The sequence below is a fragment of the Gambusia affinis genome, linkage group LG09, assembly GCF_019740435.1.
Source record: "Gambusia affinis linkage group LG09, SWU_Gaff_1.0, whole genome shotgun sequence".
Classification (NCBI taxonomy): domain Eukaryota; kingdom Metazoa; phylum Chordata; class Actinopteri; order Cyprinodontiformes; family Poeciliidae; genus Gambusia; species Gambusia affinis.
This window is the reverse complement of record NC_057876.1, coordinates 20,404,134-20,427,399: the sequence shown is the minus strand read 5'-3', so window position 1 is coordinate 20,427,399 and position 23,266 is coordinate 20,404,134. Positions and strand designations below refer to the sequence as shown.

Sequence of the window (23,266 nt, the reverse complement as noted above, 5' to 3'; positions counted from 1 at the left end):
AAATCAGCAGCAGAGTGGGCAGGGAGATGGTGCTTAATGTGTTCAAACTCTTCAACTGTGAACCTGTGGGCCTATGAATTTAATGTGGACAAGCTTAGAGGTGAAGCCCCTCTATGTTCTCTTAATCCTCTTCCAGTGGTCTTTGTTTATCTTGTTCTGGGCCACATAGTGAATACAAAGACGGCGTCCCATCTCATCTGCTCACTCAAGAGGCACCAGGATCATAATTAAGTAGCCGTCGTGAGCAGAAAAAAAAAAGTAATTAAGTGTAGCTGGAGTATTAAGATCTCACCCAAATGGACCCGTCATACGTCCAATTCAATCCGTCTAGAACATGAAGCAAGCATAACGCTGTCACATTGGGATTTTATGTGGTAGGTCAACATAAAGTAGCACATAACTGTGAATTCGACAAACAGACCAGCGGGTAGGAATGCAAACCACCAAGCTGGGCTTTCTGGAAGAAAAGGGGCATGAAGGAAGTCTTGTTTGCAGTTTGACATATCAAGTTGTTGCTCTGGTCAGATAAGACAGAAACTGAACTTGTAGGCCAACAAGCAAAATATGGAGAAAAGTTAACACTGCATACAACCTGAAGACACTTGGTTGCACCATACCCTCTGTAAGGAGGGACATAAAAACTTATGAGAGTTAATATGAAGCTGGATAGAGCTTAACACAAATTCTTGGAGAAGACATTTAAAAACATTGATTTATTGTTGCAGCATCTTTGTTCTGATTTGTTGTTTGTTGTTGAGGCGTTGCATGTTTAGACAATTATTCCTTTTAACCTTTACCTTTTTACTTTAGACCACTGCTACACATTTTTACTAAACATTTCATGGATGCAGAACGGAGGAAGAAGAATGAAATTCAAAACATCTCTTCCACTGATCATAGTTGGCAAGGATTAAATCCCAGACTTCAACGTCTCTCTGCTCGACTATCTAACCATACGATCAGACAAAGATTTAAAGAGGAGCAGCAAAAGCAAAGAAAGTGGATTAGCCACGTTTCTCAACAAAAGATGATGTCATCCATGAGATGTTACTGCTATCATTTCTGCTGCCCAGATAAGGAGTTGTTAGCACATCTTTACAGTCATAAAACTGTCATACAGCAACAGACTTTGGTCAGAGGCTTCTTCTGATTCATTACAAGACTGACTGTTACTGGAGATGACCACCCACAATGACTCTTTGAAGCTGCTTGGATGATATGAGTTATGACATCATTTAATTTCCATTTGGGATAAACAAAGTATTTTTGAATAAAATTTTGAGAAGTGGTTTAGATCAAAGAATCTGTCTGAGCTACAGAGCAATTACAAAGATTTCAGTACGGCGACGTGTAAAGGTGGAACAGAAACAGCTGCGTTTGCAGTGATAGGAGGTTCTACAGAGGAGCTTAAGGGGCTGAAACGTACAGCTTCAGGCCATAATTTCTATTTTTAGATTTACATTCACAAAAACAAAGTAAACAACTATGTATCACGTCACAATAATTAACTTTATTAAGGTCCATCAGCTAAAAGTTCAACAAAATACATGTATGTTTGTGATTGTAATGTGACAAATGTGGAAAAAAAGTATCAAAAACTCCTGGAAATCTGCTTTTAAAACAACAAATTACCTGAAATGTAGGATTTGGGGAGCAGAGGTTATTCGAGTTTAACATCAGCAAATGCCTGAGGACATCCTCTTATATCGCTCACAGCACTTTTACAAGGAAAGAGTCCTCCTCCGGCATAATCACTGCTGCGGAGGTGATCTGCCTCCTTTTGCTCGCATACACCTTGAATTGAATTAACGAGGAGACTCATGACTGTGTCACAGTAATGAGAAGGCAACCGCAAATGGAGAGGGGCGCTCACCGGGGACTGCCGATGGATTTAATTAGTCTTTGTTTACCTCCTCATGTGATGCCAGAGAACCTAAAGCACGATCACAAGCATGTTTGTGTCTTCATGCTCCCGTCACAGACAGCTGTAAAGGAGATAAACTGTGAACGCCCCGAGTCTATCAGCGCGTAGGGATGGCAGCTCAGCTGGGAGGAAACTCTACACAGAAAAGCAGCTTTTGAAAGACATGAAAGCGCTGTATAGGTGTTTTGTTTGTGTCAGTGAGAGCAGAAAGGTAAAGCGCGTCGGGAAAGGAAGAGGTCGGTGTGAGGTGTGCTGGAGTTTGTCATTGGGGGATGTTCTGCTGAGCTCGGCTCATACAGCGTGGAGAAGAAGCGTAGCGGTGCACAGGCAACATCTCGCACAATCCCAAGTGCTCTGTCAGGCAGATAGAAACGGGAAAAATGTGGACATAAACCTCCACATCCTTCAGTAACATCATTACAACCACAAATAACTCCAGCACGGCTTATATAAAAAAAGAGAAAGTTGGAGTTTTTTTGCACATACGGCGCCATGTAAAAGCATTCATATCTTTTACATTTAACATGACTCACAATCATAAACTTCAGTGATGAATAATTGTCAAGGTTTTTTGCAACGTTTAGCTTGTGGAATGGCTGGCTGGCTAACAGGGTGAGAAACCTGGACAGGTCACCAGTCCATCACAGAGTAACATGGAGGAAACCATCCACCTATAACCTCTTGCATGGGGGCAATCGTTACATTGTATTGGACCATAGGAGGAATACAGAAAAAACTCGGGACAACATGCTAACTCTATGCAGTACAACTTCAAACCCAGAACCAGCTAATAATTTTTGGCCTCCATGTAGAGAACACGTTTGCTGTGTCCTCTACATGGTATATGAAAAAATATTAAACATGGCTCCTTATGCCTCACATTCAAAAGTGGGTTTTTGTATTTCTACTCCTCCATAAAGTCCAGATCTATTGAGTGCATGTATAATAGTTGTCCATTTCTATACATTCTCCCACATGAGCTGATTAGGGTGGGCGTTTATTGTATCGAGTATAATTTATCGTGATACATTTCTTATGATCATTTTTAATTATTCTTTTCACACGAAATGTAAATTTTTAATAAAACTCTTGGTTGTCAGGATTGTTATTTTTAAATGCAGTTATTATGTTCAGTGCAGTGACACAAACAACACAACCTTACATGACTCATTTCTTAAAGAAACGTGTAAATAGGAATGTTTGTCACACAGGTACCTAAAAAAGTAATAAAAAGTTTTTACCATCACTTTTATTGTCACCACAATTGCACCTCCAATTATTGTGATAAAACTAAGTTTATATCACAATTATAAAAATGTTATATAAAATATGACTAATAAAATTTTACTTTGTAATTTAATGCCTGGAAATTGGGGCTCTGTCTCTTTAAGAGCTCCTGCTCTTTCTAAAACTCCACCTTCAGGAATTCATCACATCACTCCTCTATTCACCCTTTAACAACGTTTAGTAATTGGTAGTTCCACAAGATGCTTGCTCATTGCTGCTGGCTGGTCTGGAGGAGCTGAAACTGCAGCTATATGAGAAGGAGCTGTGTCCTCAAAGGCGGTGCTAGGTCCAACCAGACGCTGTGCACAGTTGATCGATTGTCGTGAGAAAATAAAGAATTTCTCAAACATGCATGAAAGAATCAAGGCAACACTGCAGGTATGTTTTTGATAAGGGAATAACATTATAACATGATGCAATGTTCACACAAAGTCACAAAAGTAGTTGAAAAGCTTTCTAGGAGCAACATACTTTTAACTGGAATGGCTAAATTTACTGATATGCATGTTAAATCTGTCATCTACTATTAAAAGATTTCTACTCTATGTTGTGTGTTTTTAATGATGGACACCAGGATGAGCAGCTGGGTGTAAAGCCGAGCCAATGGGCATCCTAAACAATTAAATAATAGCTTGTCCAAATGGCGAGTAATGGCCTTCTTTTTAAAATATTACATTGAGCTAGAAGAATAGTATGCAGAGGCGCTAATTTTTCAAAAGCAGTGACTGCAGGAGTCTGAGGAGGCTAAATGAGAGCAAATCACACATTATAAAAAATCTTTGTTTCTCAGAGCAATCGGGGAAGAGAGTGTGCCGCCCCACGGCCCAGTGGGGGCGCGTTAAGAATGCTCGACTGGGTTTTCGGTGAGGGGGGAACCTCCGGTCCTGGCGCTGGTGAGCCCTCTATCTGCAGGAGGTGCAGAAGACGACTTCCCCCACTCCGCAAAGCGCTGCAGAACCATTTAATACATGGATGCAGGCACAGCACACAAACAATACAGTTTGCTGTTCACTCGGTGCCAGAAAGCACACACACCAACTGCCTCTCCAATTAAACATCATTAACACGATCCCCTAGGTGTGCTTCCCACTTAAGTGTGATGCGAACGTTCTGCCATTCGCCAGGCTGACAGACGGGCTTAATTGGCTTCTGAAAGACACAAATGCCCTTATGTAAGCTTCTAAACCCAGCTCTGAGTACAGCTCCTGCTAGATGAAGGAAGCGAGAAAAAAAACAAAAAAACAACACAGCTCTTCAAGCAAGAATGAGCACAAACTTAGAGGTAGCCTACTTGTCTTGTGCATATCAGTCACACAAACCCTCTACCTGCCAGCCAGATGCACAAAAATACAGACACTTTGCTATTTTCTTTATATTCAAATGTCTTTTATATTCAAAAATATCATCCAAGCATTTACAGTGTATTACAACAAATGAGTCTATGCAACTGCTGACAGCCTTTACAGAAAATGAAGAAATATATTCGTTTTTGATCTATGTTACAAACTGGCAACAGCAAAAAGAGAGGAGAAGGAGGTCGACGGGTTGGGAGGACACACCCTCATCTCCTCCTGGATTAGCCCTGTAGACCTGATACCATACAGAGTCACGTGTCGGCTCCAAACGCACCGCGCTCTGTTCCTGTGGGCAAAACTACGTGATGATCCAGTGACGGTAGAAACTGGTGCTCCTCTGTGACTCCCAGGGAGTCATCATGTCTAAAAATATTTTGCAGATACACAGGAACTCGGAGATCAAGCTTCTGAGGACTCCATCAAGGGTGCTTGGTCTCAACAGCGATGATGTTTAAAGTCTCTGCCACCTACACAGTCCCTGAAGTGCTCATGTAACATTCCCGCTTGATCTGAGATCAGTCCTCTGTGTCCCTTGTACAGTCAGGGTTCAGTACCGAGTCTTTGATACCTGTGAGCTAGATACTGTATCTTTCACATTGCTACAAAGTCTGTGTTGCCTGTCGTCTTCTCGAAGCCGCAGAAGTGTCACCTGCGGAGCCTAAGTGCTCTTTATGCCCTCAAAGCCACAGAAGTTCCAGCGTTTCTCCAAACTCGCTCCAACGCCAGTCAGCTCCTGCCTGAAGGTGCAGGGCAGCCGGGAAAGAAGAGCCTCCACTTCACTGGGGTTAATCTGCAGACAGACGACAAGTTCACATGTCAAGGGTGCGTTCTGTCTAACTGCAAAAACACAAAACATAAGAATTTTTAGTCTAATTTTCAGTTCATCTAAATAAAGACAACTAGCAAGTAACTTTTCAGTGAGATAACAGCTTGTTTTAAGTCCATAATTCCTTAATATTGATAGAAAAAGTACTAGTTCCACTGGCAAATTATTTCACTTGCAACATGGGGAAAATGTCTTAAAAGTAAAATAATCTGCCACAGGAACAATTACTTTTTCATCAATATTATGGAAATATTTACATAAAATAAGCTCCTATATAGTGCTGATAAGTTACTTGTAAGCTAGTTTTGTCTTATGTGAAGTGTAGTAAGATATTTGCACTAGAAACTAAAAAAAAAATAAAAAAAATACTTGGAACGGGTTGTGAAGTGTAATTGTCAGTCTATTGTATGTTTTACTTTCATCTGACACAGGTAGGCAGCTATTCACCCCAAAAGCATATTGGACGACTAGCTGAAACAACTTGTGCAAAAATATATTTGACAGAAAATTGTACATATCGTTTTGATCATCATCCAGCCAAATGCCAATGGACAATAAAACACGACCCACCATGCTGAAATCCTAAACTTTATGACAATCCCAGGTTGACCTGAGGGCTTTGACAGCCTCACTATCTATGAGATTTAGAAAATCTTACCAAATATTGCCAAGTCAAGATCTGGCATGGTGAAGTGGCATGGTCCCCACTTACCAAGGGGAACTAAACGCTGTCATGGATTTTATCAAAATTTTGTCCTCTAATGGGACACAAGCACCATTAAAAGGTGGCAAAAGTTATGAAAAGAAGATGATTGTTCATGACTTTTTAATCAACAAGACAAACACAACAGCGTTGAGAGGTGCTTTCCCTCTGAGGCAGAAAGACAAGAAATAAGGAGATGTCGAAGGATGGCACATGCTAGCTGTGCTAGTGCTATAGGCTAACACTACGTCACACTAATGTTAGAGAGCAGCTTAAAAAGGTCAGTCAATCTCCTGCATCAGCAGTGGTGCAATACAATAAGAAGTTATTATTGTGTTATTTTTTTATCACACAAAAAAATATTAGTGAAAAGTTATTTACATTGCTGCTAATAACTGTGCAAGTGTTAGCTTGTCCACTGTTTAACCAAACAAGGAAGTGACATTTTTAAATCATACTTTATAAACAAGGTGTTCCCTATTTGTTTTTTGTAACTTATCATATCTTTTGCTCTTAACTAGAGCAAAAAAAGATCCTTCAAAAACTGTTGCTGTGATTGAGTATTTTTGTTAATATCAGTTTTGACATTTTAGTAGTATGATAACATCACTGTGTTTTCAGAAAACCCTCTAAATTTATCACAGACATTTTCTGTCGAAAAAAATGATTAAACTACTGTAAAATAAAACTTTTCACCTCTATGTGTCATCCATTGAGCAGCTACTACGAACAAGCTTTCTTCTCTGACTGCACCACATCAGCTCTTGTAAACCATCCTCTGACATGAGTGGGGTGAGGATCAGCCGGCCAATTGAAATCCCACATGATCACGTAGAAATGAACAGTTTGAGGGTCTATGATCAACCTGCGGTGTTTTGAATTAATCTCTGAGTGCTCATACTGTGACACATAAAGGTCGGCCATGCAAAAAAAGAATGCCATTTTACAATGAAGCGGTGTGTGTTGAGCCAGTAGATAAGGGTAGAGGGCTGAGTTTGCAGTTGGGGAGTCTAGCCAAGGATATTGACAAAACTCTGTGGGCTGCACGGTGTGTGGCGGAGAGTCAGTGTGGGAACAACAGATGCACAAGAAAAAAAAAGAAATCAGACGCACGTAGACAGAAAAGCGTGGGCGGGTGCACAAGCCAACACATGAACATAAAGTAGAGGAATAATAATAATAATAAAACGCAAGAGGGGACCGTCACACTCACTGTATACGTGAGAATGAGTCAAGCCGGTGATGAAAATATACAAACAAGAACAACTTTTCTAGTAGACAAGAAAAAGTTTCTAAAGATGACAAATTGAATATCTAAGTGATGAGGTAAATAATACTTTTGTCGACACAGATGGAGACTAATGTTAGTCCTACTATTTGGAGGCGATGCTAAAAGGTGGTGATTTGAAAGCTTCAATCTTAGTGCCAAAGAGGAGTCATGATGGGAGTGAAATGCTTCATCAGAAAGATGAGAGATGTGGTTGCACTTCATCAAAAACAAATGTCAGAAACTGAGATGGCGCTCGGCTCCCAGTGACAGACTGATGGATCGGTTTTAATATAGTCTGGCACGAGGAGAAATCCCACAGCGAGGGAGAGATGGTAAGATGCAAAATGTTAAATATTATTAAAGTCAAAAACAAAGTCTTCAAGAGGTAAATTACTCTAAAACTACAGAACAAAAAGTATTTGGGATTTAATTCAAGTTAAACACAATCATTTAAAAACAAAACAAAAGGCTTATAGGTCATTTTTAACCCCTGCCATGATTTTATACGACCAACAACTAAAACAAAAGAAAAAATGCAAAATTTAAGACAGACAGGATTTGGTTTTGTCTTTCAGGGAGAAACTTTTACTGACAATTGACTACAAATGGAAAATGTGAAGTACAAAATACAATCTCCATCTGTTATAAAGTTTCTTGCATTCAGTTAACAGTAAATTGTAACCACAAATATATAGACTTTCACTCAACAGCAGTCGTCATTACGTCTGTTTTAAAGCTAAACAACAAGCGGTCTGGAAAAAGGGTGAGGCATTTTCTGTTCTTGCTGCTCAGAATAGATTTAAATAGTGGGTGTGTCCAGGTTCAGGCACTGGTCCTTTGACCAGGAATTGGACTTTTCTTGCCTGACTGTTACAAAGTGAGGTGTAATATGTACCAAAATATAAAATAAAACAAATAAAAATATTACAAGCGGGTATACTACAAACAAAAGAACAAATTTTAAGCTTAAGCAGTATCGAAACAGCATGAAATAGAAATGATCTTTTGTACTTCTTCAACTTGCTTCAAGAAAAAAAAAAAGTTCAGGTAAAAAAACTTTAAAGAAATACGTTGAAAAAATTTCACAACGCCTGGAGAAATACTGATCCAGACGACTGTAAACATTTCATTAAAGTTTGGCTCCATGGAAGCAAACGCTCTTTTTTTACAGAGCTATAAATGCCTACACTTAATTATTTTATGTTAATGTTCACCATCTTTAAGAGGCTTCTAATTACGTAAATAAAACACTTATTAAAGCCAGATGTGGAACAGGCTGTACACATCAGAAAAATTATTAAAGTTGCAGATTTTTGTTGAATTGAAGTTCTGTGAAGTAACAGCACCTTTAGCTGCAGTCATATTACTGTCAGATTGTAGAAAAGTAAATGAATCCTCAGCGGTGGAGGTATAACATCTAAACTGATGCTTGTTTATGATGATTTTAACAATTTAAAACATGTAAAAATGAAAATCCTCACATAAGTGGGTTACAGCGTTATATCAGCAGATATTAAACGTTTGCATTTTCAGAAAACAGAGGAACATTTCTCAATGAAGGACTAAATATTTAATGATGTGCGCTATTTTTTTTGTCGTTGATTCATTTACCTCCCAGCGGGGGGCCAAGTGAGTGCATCTGTGAGGACGTCAAACTGTCCTTTAAAGTGATTTTGTTTCAGGGAACTTCTGGTAAATCCATCCACCTCTGTGGATCAGGCTGCAAAAAGCATCAGGGAGGTCCGGTTGGATTAAGTTTGAGTGAATATCCAAGCCCATATGTCAGCCCAGCAGGGCGGACCAACACGCTGTCTGTACAAATGCATGTAATCTAGATTTATACCAAAGGGCAGCAGTGTTCCAGCGCTCCTCAGTGGAAGCTTTGATTCAAAGCGTTACCTTGGTGTCCAAACGCTGGAGGTAGGAACAGATGTACTCGATGCTGGCTCCAAACGGGTGGACATGCAGGAAGGTTGAGATGATCCCTGAGGAGAGAAAAATAATAAGTCATGCAAAGCTCTTAACTTCCAGCTTCACTCAACCATTAAACATTGACAAATTACCAGAGGATGTTCGGAGTTTTTTTTCTCTCCACTCTTTGCCGTCTCCTTGGGCTCAGTGGAGGAGCGGCTTTAAGCGACTTCTTCCCAGAGTCCCATTACTGTTAAAAGCCTCTTGTATGTTGTCGCTCCAGATTAGAAAGAGAGTTTAATGATGCCTTTGATGCTGTTGTTCCTGATCAAAGCCACACTCTCCCCCAGCACAAACAAACCATCTGCCATCAGCTCGCAGAGGAAGACCAGAGGAGAGCCAGCTCTCTGTCTGCGCTCACTAACCACCAACGTAGCTGCAACACACTTCAGTACGCACAGCTTCTGGCTGAGCAAAAACACAACCGTCGCTTGAAGCTTTAAAGAGGCAAAATGCTGCACCAAGACTTCATTTCTGTCACCTGCAGGAGGTTAATCAATATTCGAACACAAACAACGTGCCTGTCTGGAGCTGCTCAACTGAATGGGAGTTTAATGGGGCACTCAGGTAGGACAACAAGTCCAAAGCTCTCTGATTTATTCGCCTGAATTTACCCACTGGAAAAAACAAAAAAATAAAACAAAACAAAAAAAAAAACCTTTGCTCTGCATGTATGCCATGAAAAAGCCAATGATATTCTCCAACTGAACAAAGCTTCCAGTTTGTGTGAGCTGTATGCTGGGATTTATTCTCCCTTCAAGTCAGTGCATTTAAATAGGAATAATTCTTGCTTTCCTTTTTCATAAATTAACAGAAACTGCAGGTGTTCCTCTTTGTTTCTGTCCTTCAGTTCTTGTAGTCTGAAAACTCAACCAGGCATTGAGCAGCAACTGCAGCTCACACTCTGACACCACGCTTTCTGTCAGCTATGGAAACACAACAAAGCCTGCAGCAGAGACAAGAATTATTTCAAATACAAAACTTTAAAACTTGTGTTGTGGTAGGAATGTGAAGCGGTGATAATGCATGTTCTCTGAAAGGCATAAACAAAGTTTTTATTCCCCGCTGTTTGTTTTTATTTTCCCTCATAGCTCAATTTTCCTCCACAAATTACCTTATTAACAGTAATACATGTAAATATCTAATTTACAAATGTGTTTAGACAGTAATTGATAATTCTACTTCTCCTTGATCTGTGCATGGCTCAATTAATTTAATGAACTTAATTAGAAAGCCTGTCTAATGTGTCACAGTCACTTCTGTATGTCAGAGTTAAACTAAGCAACAAGGGCTGCCAGTGAAACATCAGAAGATGTTTTAATGTCCTGTCAATCACCTTTATTTGGGAATTCATGTGTTAGACCAAGACTCAAGACTGCCTAATTGGGAAGTGAAAAAATTTTTTTTTACATGGTTTTATTAATAAATAACAAAAAATGTAAATGTGCACAGCTCCCCTGAGTCAACACTTATCAGAAAAAGCTGCAGGTCTTTCAGAGTACGTCTCTAGCAGCTTTCCACTGCTACGATGTGACAAATATTGACCTTTCTGCTTTGCAAAATAACTCAAACTCAGTCGGATTAGACAGGGAGGATCTGTGAATATCAATTTTTAATTCTTGTTGTAAATGCTTAATTGAATTTAGGTGTGGATTTTGAATATTTCTTTGCAATCCATGAACACATGTTGATCTAAACCATTCCATTGTGTGTGTTTTGGAAAAGCTTAAGGGATGCACAGACTTGAACATGGCGTTAAAACAGATCCAGGTGAAAAGCATTAATGAAATACTTAGCTAATTGCAGGACTTTTTTTCCTCACTGTTTGAAGTTAAATCAGACCAAACTTTACAACAAAGTTCTGCAGAAATTTGTATTGGAAATGCAGCTACTGTCTTTTAACTCAGTGCTTGTAAACATCTGGTTTCATCTGGATCTTGTCTCATTCAAAAAGACATTTGTGAAAAGCAGACTTTATAGATTAAAGCAAAACATTTACTAACTGACCTTCCATTAACTAATAGATAGATTTTTTTGGGGTAAATAAACAAGCACGATGAAATAATGATAATCAGAGTGACACTATCGATTAGAGATGATTAAACTGAGTGGAACAAAGAGAAGCATTCGCTCACCAAAAGTCACAGGACAGACAACTGGGCATGTAAGTATTATTCGATAATAATCTCTATTATAGAAAAGCCTGCAATGATAACAGTCCCAATACGTATTAATTTAATAAACTGAAAGCAGTCTTAGTGTTTTGTTTTCTTCAGAAAAAAGAATAGATGAATAAGTAACCTTAAAATTTTGAGATGTGTTTTGTCGACTGAAGGAGCTAATAAACCGAATCTGCTCAAACAAGGCTCTGTAAAATAATGAGAGTGAAAAAGAGCCCACAGAGCTTCAGTTTGCACACAACATTGAGCCTGAATAAAGACATTGATGCGAAAGTGGTGGCAGCTTACCAACTAGCAGGGCTTCCCTCTCCGAGTGAATGGGACTTGTTGAGTTTTTCTCTGTGGGACCTCTTTTCTCCTGACTGCAGGACACCACTGCTGAAAGTGTGGCTTCCTGCAAACATGAAAACACACAAAGAGAACCCATGAATAAATCAGGCATTAGCCGCTGATGTAAACAAATTAAAATTAGATTAGGGCTTAAGAATCATATGGAAATACGGAGCTAGCTGCAGTTTACATTCAGTCATTATGAATAAATGTTTTGCATTGAATTTCCCATGTTTTATTTAAGGAAGTATTTTTTAGGGTGGTGCACAAGTTAAATATATGTTGTCTTATCCAAGCATTGGAATAATCAAATAAACATAAATAGTGGTACTGAAGAGCCAAGTTCATAGCAATAATTTCCCAATACCATTTTTAAACATTTTCCACATATAATCAAATATTTATAATGTACAATTCAAGCAAACATAGAAAATTTAACCACCATACACAAGCTTATTCGCCCTTAAACTAAACTATGAGACACTTCTACCATTTTGTCCTCTTTGACGGCGTCCCACAACTTGATTTGACAAAATACGTCCATTCCAACTCGTAAAGGTTCTTGTAATCTATGCGATTGCAACGTAGTCAGTTGTCTGCTGCCCTCTTCAGGATCACAGATTTTCTATCCAATTTCTGGACTCTGGCTATGCCATTCCAAAACTTGTATTTTCTTGATGTGAAACCACTTTTCATCTGATCTGGATGCATAACTGGACTCACACTGATGCTGAGAAATTAAACGTGACTTAATTTTTATCTTACTGGCAAACACTTCACAATTTTGGCCAAAACTGACATGCGTTTGGAACAATTCTTCTATACATTCGCGCCAAAAAAAAAAAAAAAAAAATCCAGGAGAATCCAAATAAAATAATTGCACATTATGATACTGCCACCTCTATGTTTCACTGTGGTTTAGGTAGCTTTTACTGGGTGATGGGTTGAGTTTGTTGTCCCAAACATTCATTTTGGAATTGTTACTCTGAAATTCAGGTTTAGTCTAGACATTTGGAGAATATATGTTTACATTTATAAATCAAATACATTTGATTAATGAAATCTCATAATAAATTCTTTTTGACTTCTTGACTTTTTGATGTCTAATAATTTCAGCCTGAGACAAAAAAGAAAGAAAATGGCTTAAATGTGTCTTGAAAAGTTTAATGGATTCATGTCTGTGATAAATAAATATATGAAAACATCAGAAGGTTTCACCATATAAATCCTGAGAAACAATAAATCGGTTACGGGTGAAGCTCAGCAACATAATACTTGTCAAACACACACACAGATATATGCACACAACGTCACAAAATGAAATGAGCTTAAGGAAGCAAACAGAGGCAGAGGGAAGAGACTTAGAAGGTAAATTATAAAACAGTTTGCTCCAGATCTCTGACAGGTGGAAGAGAAAAGGCAGAGGAGTTTTTATTGTCCAACATATTACTGTGTGTAACGTTTCCACTTATGCTGTGGGATGCCTGGTGGCCATTTTCAGTTTTTAATCTATTCATCACAACCTGTTTGGATACACCAGTGTGTGGGAGTGTAGACTTATACACATGTGCAAGGCATTTTAGTGTTTACAGCTGCTTTATTTCCAATCTCGGCTGAGTCTGGGTGATTAATTCAATGACAAATGCAGTTCCAGGACGTTAAGCCACTTTAGGCTACAATGATCTGTTATGTCAGCGGAGGAAGGGAAGGACGAGGAGATAAGGAGAAAGATGACAAACATAAAAACTGAGGAATGAAAATCTTAATGGGAAGGAAGGGTTTTAAGTTTTTCACTCACAACAGTCTTGTTGCTGTCGTCTTTGCCTCCATCGCCCGGGTTTGACATCTCCAGCTGCAGCACATGAGTAATGACACAGCAATGAAGAGTTCAGCCGTGCCCAATCAAGCATTGTTTACTATGAAAATACACTCCAGAAAAATTGTGGATTTTGAACAAACAAGTAAAGCTGAATCACTGGACCCCATATGGAGACATTTAACTAATCTGAGTCAAAACTGGAACAAATGAATCATCTGATGAACATACAACAGTTTGTGTCCTGATTGTCCTGAATGGCTGCTCTCTAAGAAATCCAACCAAATTATTCGATATCAAATTACCTGATTAGTAGTTATCCAGCATAGACAGTCCTGGATTGGCTGCTTTAAAAAACACCAGCCAAAAGCACAGTGCCTATAGCTGTTTCATTTCCCCAAGCCGCTTTTTCTTTGTCCAAAAGAAAAGCTTAAATATTAGAAAAGCTCTATAAAAAGAAATGAGTGAATAGATGAGATTTCTGGGATTAATTTAAAGTTACGTTCCACAGAAAACTCTACAAATACTGCTTCCTTTCGCACTAATGATCAAATCTCATGTTGTTGAAGTAGCCACATAAATTTTATTAGCAGTAACAGGGTGCAAGTTTCTACCTTAATCTTTTGGGAAATTTGTTTATGCATATTTGTTATGCCCTGATATATAAAGAATCAGAACTAAAAAGTTTTCCTCAAAGTAAAGAGACATAAATCTTAAAAGCGACATCCTTCAATGTCTCGGACTGGAGCCGTTCAACTCAACAGAATTAAATCAAAAAGTGTATGAAGTGCTCATCTAATTAGAACAAACAAACCAACAAATAAATCAAACATGAAACTGTCAATAGCAGCAGTAAAATGTGATAAAACTGATGAAAAAGTTTGTTTTGATCGTAATAATAAGAAGGTTAATCTCTGCAATGACCTGCAGTCGAGTTGCAGGAGTAATGTGTGATGACAGCTTGGGGACAGCAGGGACACTGCACCGATGAAAGAGAATTGAGGCCGTAAAGAAATATCCTCAACATGACAAATCGTCCCACAGTGTCTGCTAATCTTCAGTGAAACCCAAACCCTAAAATTGATTTCTCTTTTAGCCTGTAATGAGACTGTCTTTCATGATTGCCAGCATGCAGGAATTTTAATTAGCATATTTCCCTTCAGCTCGCAGGCGTGGGGGCACATTTCTTATCAAACTCATCACCATTAACAAGCTATTGACAAGCGTCCCTCTGATAAAGGGGACTGCCAACACATTCCTGATTCAGCTCTAGGTTAAAAGAAGCCCGCCGGCGATCTCATGGAGGGAATCCTCATGAGCTGTGAGGGCCCTTAGTTTGTATTATCAGTTTAAGAGGTGATTTAACTGAGGCTCATTATAATGACAGCCATTGCTCTCATTAAACAGAGCTGGAGGGAACATTAACAAACAAATAGCAGACCACCGGGGATAGCGGACAACACCTGAAACATTAGTAAACATGTTGGGGCTACTGGAGAAAAATGACCCCTGACACTTGAAAATGTTTTTAAGACCGGGTATTTAGCATTGCAGCTTGGTTGTTAAACAACCAGGCATTAATTAGTATTAGGCTCAGTTTTGCTGGCAAATGAGCATCTTAACATAAGCAACACATCCAGTGAATAAATAATGAACCACGAGTGTCTGTAAGTAATGATTCAGGCTCCTGAAACGGCTCTGGTTTAATTTAAAATGAGCTCTTCTGGACGTTGCAAAGACCAGCTACAACTGTGAGGCAGTTTTAAAGCTGCACACTAGACACTTCTGTAAAAATAAGTGAAGTTCACCTTGGATCATTTGACACCGTGTCAAGATCAGGTTTCGTTTTATTATTTTGTTGTCATGGTTATCGATGCATAAAATGATCTACCCTCCAAAAAAAAAGCTTTTGCAAAACACATAGATGCTTGATGACCTCATATAAGGCATAATGTAGTTTTTTTTGAGTCTGCCTATTTGTATTTTTTGTATGTCTTCAAATGTTTTACATACTTTAAGTAGAGTTGGGAATTATTTGCAGGTTCTGTAATTAATTCATTAGTTGCTATTAATCCCATTTTAACTGAAAACTATATATTGACAAACTAAGGAAGATTTACAAATCAAAACCCCTTGGAATTGCTGCAACATGCTCAAAGCTGAAATGCTATTTTAGACTTGAATAGCTTTGCTGATAGATCAACTCCTTTTAGTACAACTTTTAGCACAACGTGCTAAAAGTTGAAGCAAAAATGATCCCCCAGTGAGCCAAGAGAATCGGCTTTTCTGTTGATTTCTGTCAATTATGAATGATGCTTGTGTGTCAGTTTTACAGGCCTACCAGAAACGCATGAATAAAAAAGATCCAAATATATGAATTATATTAACTCCAAATACTAATTGTGTTCAAATCTTTAATGTGTTAAAAATCTATGTAATTAATTAATTGAAATTGTGTTGTTAAAGTGCCAGCCCTAGTTTTAATCAAATTCAATTCCAGTTACTCTTATGATGTCCTTAGTACAGATACACACATAGCAGTATTTTCCCATGCAGGTTTAAACTACTTTTACTTCCTGTGGTAGGGTCAAAACAACTTCAAAGTAAGTGGAAGTTTGTAATTTGAACAGATCTTAGATAAAATTTTGCACGGTGCATCCCAGAGGACCAGGAACCACACACACATACACACCCACCCACGCCCACCCCGGCACACACACGCAGTCTCAGAGGCAGCAGTGCCTTGTTATTTACAACAAAATTGGACATGCAAAACATTAATGATTGCTTTGATTACTTTAAATCATACACTGTAAGGCAAATTCTGTAAAGTATCAGTTAAAATGCTTTAAAAGGGGGTTTTGAGGTGAGTGTTTGCACCTTCTGCCTCTGAAGACCTCTACAACTGAAAGTTACAGCATTTTATCTAACATTTACACTCAAATAAGCTGTTTTAAATAATTGGTTCCTGTAGTGCATTGCATCAAACAAATTTTAAAGATTTTAAGAAAGTCTGGCTTCTCAGAAGCAAATCAGAAAGTATGGGATTCTTTCTCACAGTTTTGGATGCTTAAAAACAAATCCAAAGGTTTGTACCCAAAGTGAAAAAGCTTCACCACCTGACAGATCATCAGATAGATCCTTTTCTGGAGTGACTGCTTTAAAATTCCCAGCAAGGCAGCAATTAATTTGTAATCCAAAACCCACTGTTTTTGCTATTTAAAGACTGATTAATATGTTAACATAAAGAGAAAAATATATGCAAATATGTGAAAGTAGGCAATCACAGGACTGGTTCATGTTTAGATTGTGTTAATTGGACTTTTTATTGTTATGAAATAAGAGCAGTTAAACTGAGGCGTCTTAAAGAACCATTTAATGAGACACTTTAAATTAGAAACATCCAATAAGAAATTTGAGCTGAATGCAATTTACATTAAAAAAAAAGACACAAGTATGAATTAAGGTGAAAATGAACACTGACTGAAGCCAGATAATCAATGGCACTGTTGTCAGCGCTTTTCTTCAGTTTCAGTGATAGAAATATATGCATAGAATGTATTTGTAGATTTCTTAGGAGCTTAGAAAAATGGTTAAAGTAAGTATCATCACCTTGATTCACTAGTGATTTATTCCTTTACTTTCTTTCAGGATTTGCATAATGCTGGACGTCCTCAGCTAACCTCTCTCTCATGAAAGTGCAGACTGCAAAGTTTATCCTCTGAACAAAGACAGTAACAACCCACAGACGAGTCCTGCTGTGAAGCCCACTAAGTAAACGCTCCGTGTCGGCTCTGGTGAAAGCCAGCAGAGTGAAAGATGTCATCTGTCACACTGACCTGCTTCGTGTGTGCGCTCTGCAGCTTCTGGAGACCTTCCTTCAGATTCTGGACTTGCGACTTCAGCTGCTGTTTGTCCTCCAGGCTCTTTTCCAGCTCCGTCTCCCGCTGCTTCAGTTCGTCCCTCATTTTTAAAAGTTGCTGTGAAAACAGACATTAAGACACTAATGTTGCTGAGAACTAACCAGCTGTAAAAACACCAGGAGGTGTAATAAAAAAAAAATTAATAAATCAGCACATTTTACACATTGTTGTTTAGCAGGCAGACTTTGCATGGGTAAAAATTTATTACATCAATCTTAAAATGCAATAAATTAAATAATGAATGAGCTCTCTGCCCCCCGAGGTAAAGATATATAGAAAAAAACTATTACTGCTGTAGCATGATCTCAAACAACAAAAGAATCTGAAAATTTAAACCTTTAATTGTCATACATTTATATAGGAACAAATAAAATCAAAGGTTTGAGCATAAAGAGAGAAATATTTGATTCTTCCTATTTTCAGAATATCTCTAGATCCCCAATATTCCTCCTATTTTATGCTCTATTCTCATTTTCTACGTTGTGTTGATTTAGCCATACTTTGGAACATTATTACTGTTAAAGAACTTAACCGCTACACAAATTTACATTTTCTCTTACATGTTTAAATGAAATCCTTTAAGAGGTTTTCATTTTGACAAGGTTTGAGAGACTTGTAAATTAGAAACAGGCCCACAGCATCACAGATACACCATCGTACCTAACAGTAGACATGATGCACTTTTCAACATTGTTACATGTAAAAATGTGTAAAAATTCACTGCTGCAGCCATCAGCAGTGAATTAAAATGATTTCAACCTTTTGCAATTTGGCATACAACATTCAGGTAAGTTGGTGAAAGTTAGCTTGAGTCTATTTTATAAATTAGTCCTCTTGTTGGCAAGGAGGAAAGTGTTTAGTGTGATTACTCCTTTTGAATAGTAATGTGAGACCTTGATTTGTTTTCTGGCTCTGGAGCTATTTGAAATTAAGTTTTTGTGCCTTTCAGGTTTGGATTTAAAGTTGGATTTGTTGGCTCTTAATTCCTAAATAAACTATTGTTCAACCCTACAGAACTCACAGGAAGGAAGGACATACTCATCCTTTGTTTCATTCATTCCAAACCCACTGAGTTTTTGTTAATATCACAATCTTAGTCTTAACTGACTAAAAGCAAATTCACCAGCTTATGTTTGTGTCAGTCAGAAAGAAAAAGTTTAATTTCTTAACCAGATGACATGTTTAATGGTTGTCTGGTCTCTAACTGGGAACATTACAGATTTTATTCCACCTCCATTACCATTCTCCTCTCTGTGTGTGGCGACAATGAAATGACCGATGGTTTGAAGGAATGGTATTTAAATTGTATAAATAATTTGCAGGGTTCCTACACAATTTTCATTTCAGAATATTTTTCCAGGCTCACATTTCTGTCCATTTTTCTATTTTTTTTTTTTAACATTCTGTTTAAAACAAAATGCTATCAAGCATCTGCTTGAATTGCCATCACCTGTAAGGTGCGGAAATAATAAAGTCACAGATTGCTAAAATTGTCTTTTTGATTTTTACAGTGTTCTAGTGGTTTTGTGGTATCTACACTAAACAGGATGAGTCCAATTTCTAGATCTATTACTCTTAATCTGGTCAAATAAAAAATGTCTGAATTTTGAACATAAATATCTAAATGTGCTTTGCAATACATCAAAAGAATAACAGTTTTAGTGCTTGGTTTGAAGTTTTTAAGAGTCAAGTTAAAAACAACAGGTCTAGAAACCAAATGGTAGTAAATTTACCCAAACTTGATTTTTGAATAAATCCACATTCAGTCAGTAAGTTCAAAACAAAATAGTGATGATTAATAAAGCACTGGAATCAAAGTGTGTAGTTGCAAATGAAAGATAAAATGTGTCAATTTGGACTGAAATCAGTACTGCATTACTAGAGTTTTATATTTCAGAAAATGGAAGAGGGAAAAAGAGGCTTAAAATTGAAACATTTTTCTAAACCTATCCAGACATGACAAATAATTAAAGGAAATTTCTTGCTTTCCACTAATTTGCGTAGGAGCCCTGGATGAAATATTTTTGCCACGAGAAAATAAGGAGTCGTGGACGGCTAATTAAAAGTTCCAGGAAACACTGATCAATTAAAAAAGTTAGAGTCCACAAAAAATTCTCAAGCTAAATTTATTTTGAAGAGCTTGATATGGGTAATATAATTATGTGACTTTGTTAAAAAATGTATACAAAAATGCTTTTTTCCTAAACAAATTCCTTTGAAATGAAGGCCAATTTTTCTAAATCACATAAAATCATGATTTTACTATTAAAATAAAAAGATGAAAATTACAGACTTTTTACACATTTTGAGCCAATAGATGTGAAGAACATTGCATATCTAAAACAAATATTGCCAAATATTCAAAAGCTTCACATTTACTTTTGGACAAAGATTAAGAAAATTAGGACGTGTTTTAGGATGAAGTATGGGAACTGGATTTAAGAACATTTTAAGAGACAACAGCCTCCACAGTTATCCGTTGAGCACAGATTAAACGATCTGTGCTCCTGTGGTGATAACACTGTTTGCACAATCAGAAACCGAGAGCTTATACTGCCAGATACACCATGGCTGATGAGAGAGGGTAACAAGCTGTCAATACATGCTGATCAAGTTTTATTGCAAATCCAGGAGACTGCGGCGAAACACCTCGTGGACCCGGCCAGGTCGAGGTATCCAATTTCAGTGCATTCGAGTTCATTTAATCCATTCGCCTCATCTTTTTCATAAACACACCCGGAGAGAAAGAGAGAGAGAGAGAGACGCATGTTGGAAAGGTAATTACTCTGGAAACAGAAAGGAAAAACGCAGCCTTAATGGATTCTCTTCTTCTAAACGCCAGTCGATCATAATTTCCATTACTGAAGAAAGACAGCCGAGAGAGGACATCTGACAAACACCACAGTCGATTTAGTGCCACTTTACTTTTATCAAATATAAATTTAACAGATACCTGTTCTGTAGGAAAAGCATTGCTTATTATTCTGTAAGATACAAAAGTAAAACTACTGGCTTCATTAGGTGAACTGGAGAGATTTTCAGTTTCCTTTCAGGTTCCCAAGTCCAAATTATGAATTACTGCTGAAACTTTTAGAGCATCTATGAAATGGTGACAAAACAGTACATGTTGTTTTCAAGACTAAATCAGCATTTTTTTTCAAAAATGTTGATAGATAAAATATTCCCTATTTCTATTAGCTGTTATCAGTGAGAAGCCACATAAACAGGGAGAACGTGCAAAGTCAGAAATGGACTTTCTTGTTGCAAGGAAACGGTGCTAACAGCTGATCCACTGTGTAGACCTACACAAACAAATAAATTAAATCCAATGGTTTTAAAAATCTAATAAGAAAGTAGAGTTTAACAACAGTGCAATCTAAATTTATTTGTGGAGCTCATTTCAACAAAGGGGCAATTCAAAAAGCCTTACATGATAAAAAAAAAAAAAAAAGCCAGAAACATTACATTGCAGTGGAAAAAAAAAAAAGGTTGGCATACAAACTAAAATGAATCAATGTTCCACATAGAAACTAAATGCCACTTCTCCATGTTTCTGGGGATGCAGAACCAGAGCCAGAAGACCTGAGAGGAGTGGGAAGTTGATACAACAGCAGCAGATCTTCTTTAATGTGCTGTAGTGCTAAGCCATTTAGTGATTTATAAACTAACAATAGTATTTTAAAGTCTCTGAGCTACAGGAAGCCCGTGTAGGGACTTTAAAACTGGTGTGCTGTGCTCCAGCTTTAGCAATTACAGATAAACATGTGTGTGAATTTCTCTAGATCTTACCGAGTCTTTAATCCTAGAAATGTTCTCCGGGTGGTAGAAGGCCAACTTTGTAACTGTCTAGGTTCAGGTTTGAGTCCATCACTACACCCAGGTTTCAGGCCTGATCACTACTTCATGCTGACTCTTGATTATTGATAAACAACTTCTTCTGTGAATAGCAACTCAGGAGGAGCTACAATGATCTACAACTCAGGTGGGAGAACTTGTTTTCATGGTTTGTTAAATTAGTAATCCATCATCCTCACAATGAAGATGGTGGCAGTTTCATTATATAGGCATGAGATATTTTGCCAAAGTTAATAAAAATGTCTTTTAATGAGAATACAGAGAGGGATATGTGAAATGGATCGATTCAAAATGAGGTAGTTGGACAACAAACAGTCATCCCACAATTGTATTTGTAGGAATTATAATCCTATTACAAAGATTTCAAAGTTATGCAATCCTCTGTCGGTCTTTCAAATTATATTTCTCATAAAATATACAGAAATGTGAGGAATGAATATTTTTGCAAGACATCGATTTTCCGGTAATCTGCACACATCAAATTCATCTCTTGCTTACATTTTTACTCCATCTATGGATCTGCTGAATGCCTCTTGTAATTATTTTGCTTCTTGTTTTCCCCGCCTGTCTAATCTATTAATGTGCATCTTTCTTACAGGTTGTTCGATTTCTAAACATCAGGGAAGACAGCAGGAAAAACCTCCAGCATTGAATCCTTTTGTATTTAATGGATTTTTCAAAGGTTATAATAACGGCTTAGATGGGCTGTAATTTGAAAAATGAGAGAATGAAGTGGCTCTCCATTAGGATGTGGTGAAGCGCTTAAAAGACGAGATTCAAAACATTTTAGAAAGGAAAATAATTAAAAATTGATCTAAAACTGTTTTATTTGCAAGGTTTTTTCCCTGTGTATGTCAGTGCAAGCCTTTTAAAATAGCAACACTCATCAAATTGCCTTCAATCAGAGAAAAGCAAGCGAAAAACAAAGTCCTTGGTTGTAAAGTGGTCATTTAAAAGTGGGTTTAAATCATTGTTGGACATCAGGATGGTTAGTTTCTGAAGGATTACCTTTTGCATGCCTTGCAGAGCCTGCTGCAGGAAGCTGAGCTGCTGTGAATGAGTGCTATCCTCCTCGCTGTGGACTGGCTGGTTCTTTCCCTGCTCCTGTTTGAGCAGCTCCACTTCGTTCCTGTAGGCGTCCAGCTGGCAGCGTAGCGAGTCGTTCTCCTCCTTTAAGGCTTCTGCTTGGGAAACACCTACAGACATAAAGACACACAACACATATTTTTTTTTAAATGTGTGTAATGGGACTAATCGATTTGGTTGATTTTACTGTTTACGTAAGTAAACAGCTTTTAATGGTTTTTATGCTTTGCATTGTAAATAAAAACTAAAAACCAGAAAGTTGGATAGTAACCACTCACAGTAAATTTTCTCATTCTCTTGGGTGTTTGCAGGTAAAGAAGGTGAGACAATATTTTCTGACAGTGCATCCTGAAAGCCAGAATAACAACAAATCTATTTGATAGATGCTTGCTAATAAAAGCCCCTCAGCTTATTCCCTAAGTGCAGACAGAGTCAGAAAAAGATCTTGCGTTTATTTATAAAACCGGTTACACTCAGGAATCAGAAAACTTCTAACAGCTTTTTTCCACTTAATTCTTTTGTGTCGTCCCTAAAGACAACACAGTGTAAGTTACTGCTACAACACACCTTTTATTGGGATCAGAAGGACATTTTCCCACCTGAATAAAAATGACAAAAGACTGACAAATAAGCATGTGACAAAGAAATAAAGAACTTGCGACAAACATTCTAGCATGTGAAGATTATGACTGGAAAAAAGCAATTTTATCCGAATCCAGATCAACTATTTTACATTTTAA

At 37.7% G+C, this 23,266-nt stretch overlaps 1 protein-coding gene across 4 annotated transcripts in view; it reads right to left on the bottom strand.

The window, feature by feature from the left end:
- Window positions 1–4,580: 4,580 nt before the first annotated feature.
- Window positions 4,581–23,266, bottom strand: part of enox2 (ecto-NOX disulfide-thiol exchanger 2) — a 196,260-nt gene continuing 177,574 nt past the window's right edge. For 3 of the 4 annotated variants that reach the window (XM_044127158.1, XM_044127159.1, XM_044127160.1), the window contains 6 exons: window positions 22,449–22,636; window positions 17,502–17,642; window positions 13,645–13,698; window positions 11,805–11,910; window positions 9,265–9,350; window positions 4,581–5,356 (listed from right to left, as the gene is read on the bottom strand). In XM_044127158.1, coding sequence (XP_043983093.1) covers window positions 5,225–5,356; window positions 9,265–9,350; window positions 11,805–11,910; window positions 13,645–13,698; window positions 17,502–17,642; window positions 22,449–22,636 — 707 coding nt within the window. In that variant the 3' untranslated portion in view covers window positions 4,581–5,224. The remainder of the gene's footprint in view (window positions 5,357–9,264; window positions 9,351–11,804; window positions 11,911–13,644; window positions 13,699–17,501; window positions 17,643–22,448; window positions 22,637–23,266) is intronic. The other variant, XM_044127161.1, reaches the window with a different exon arrangement.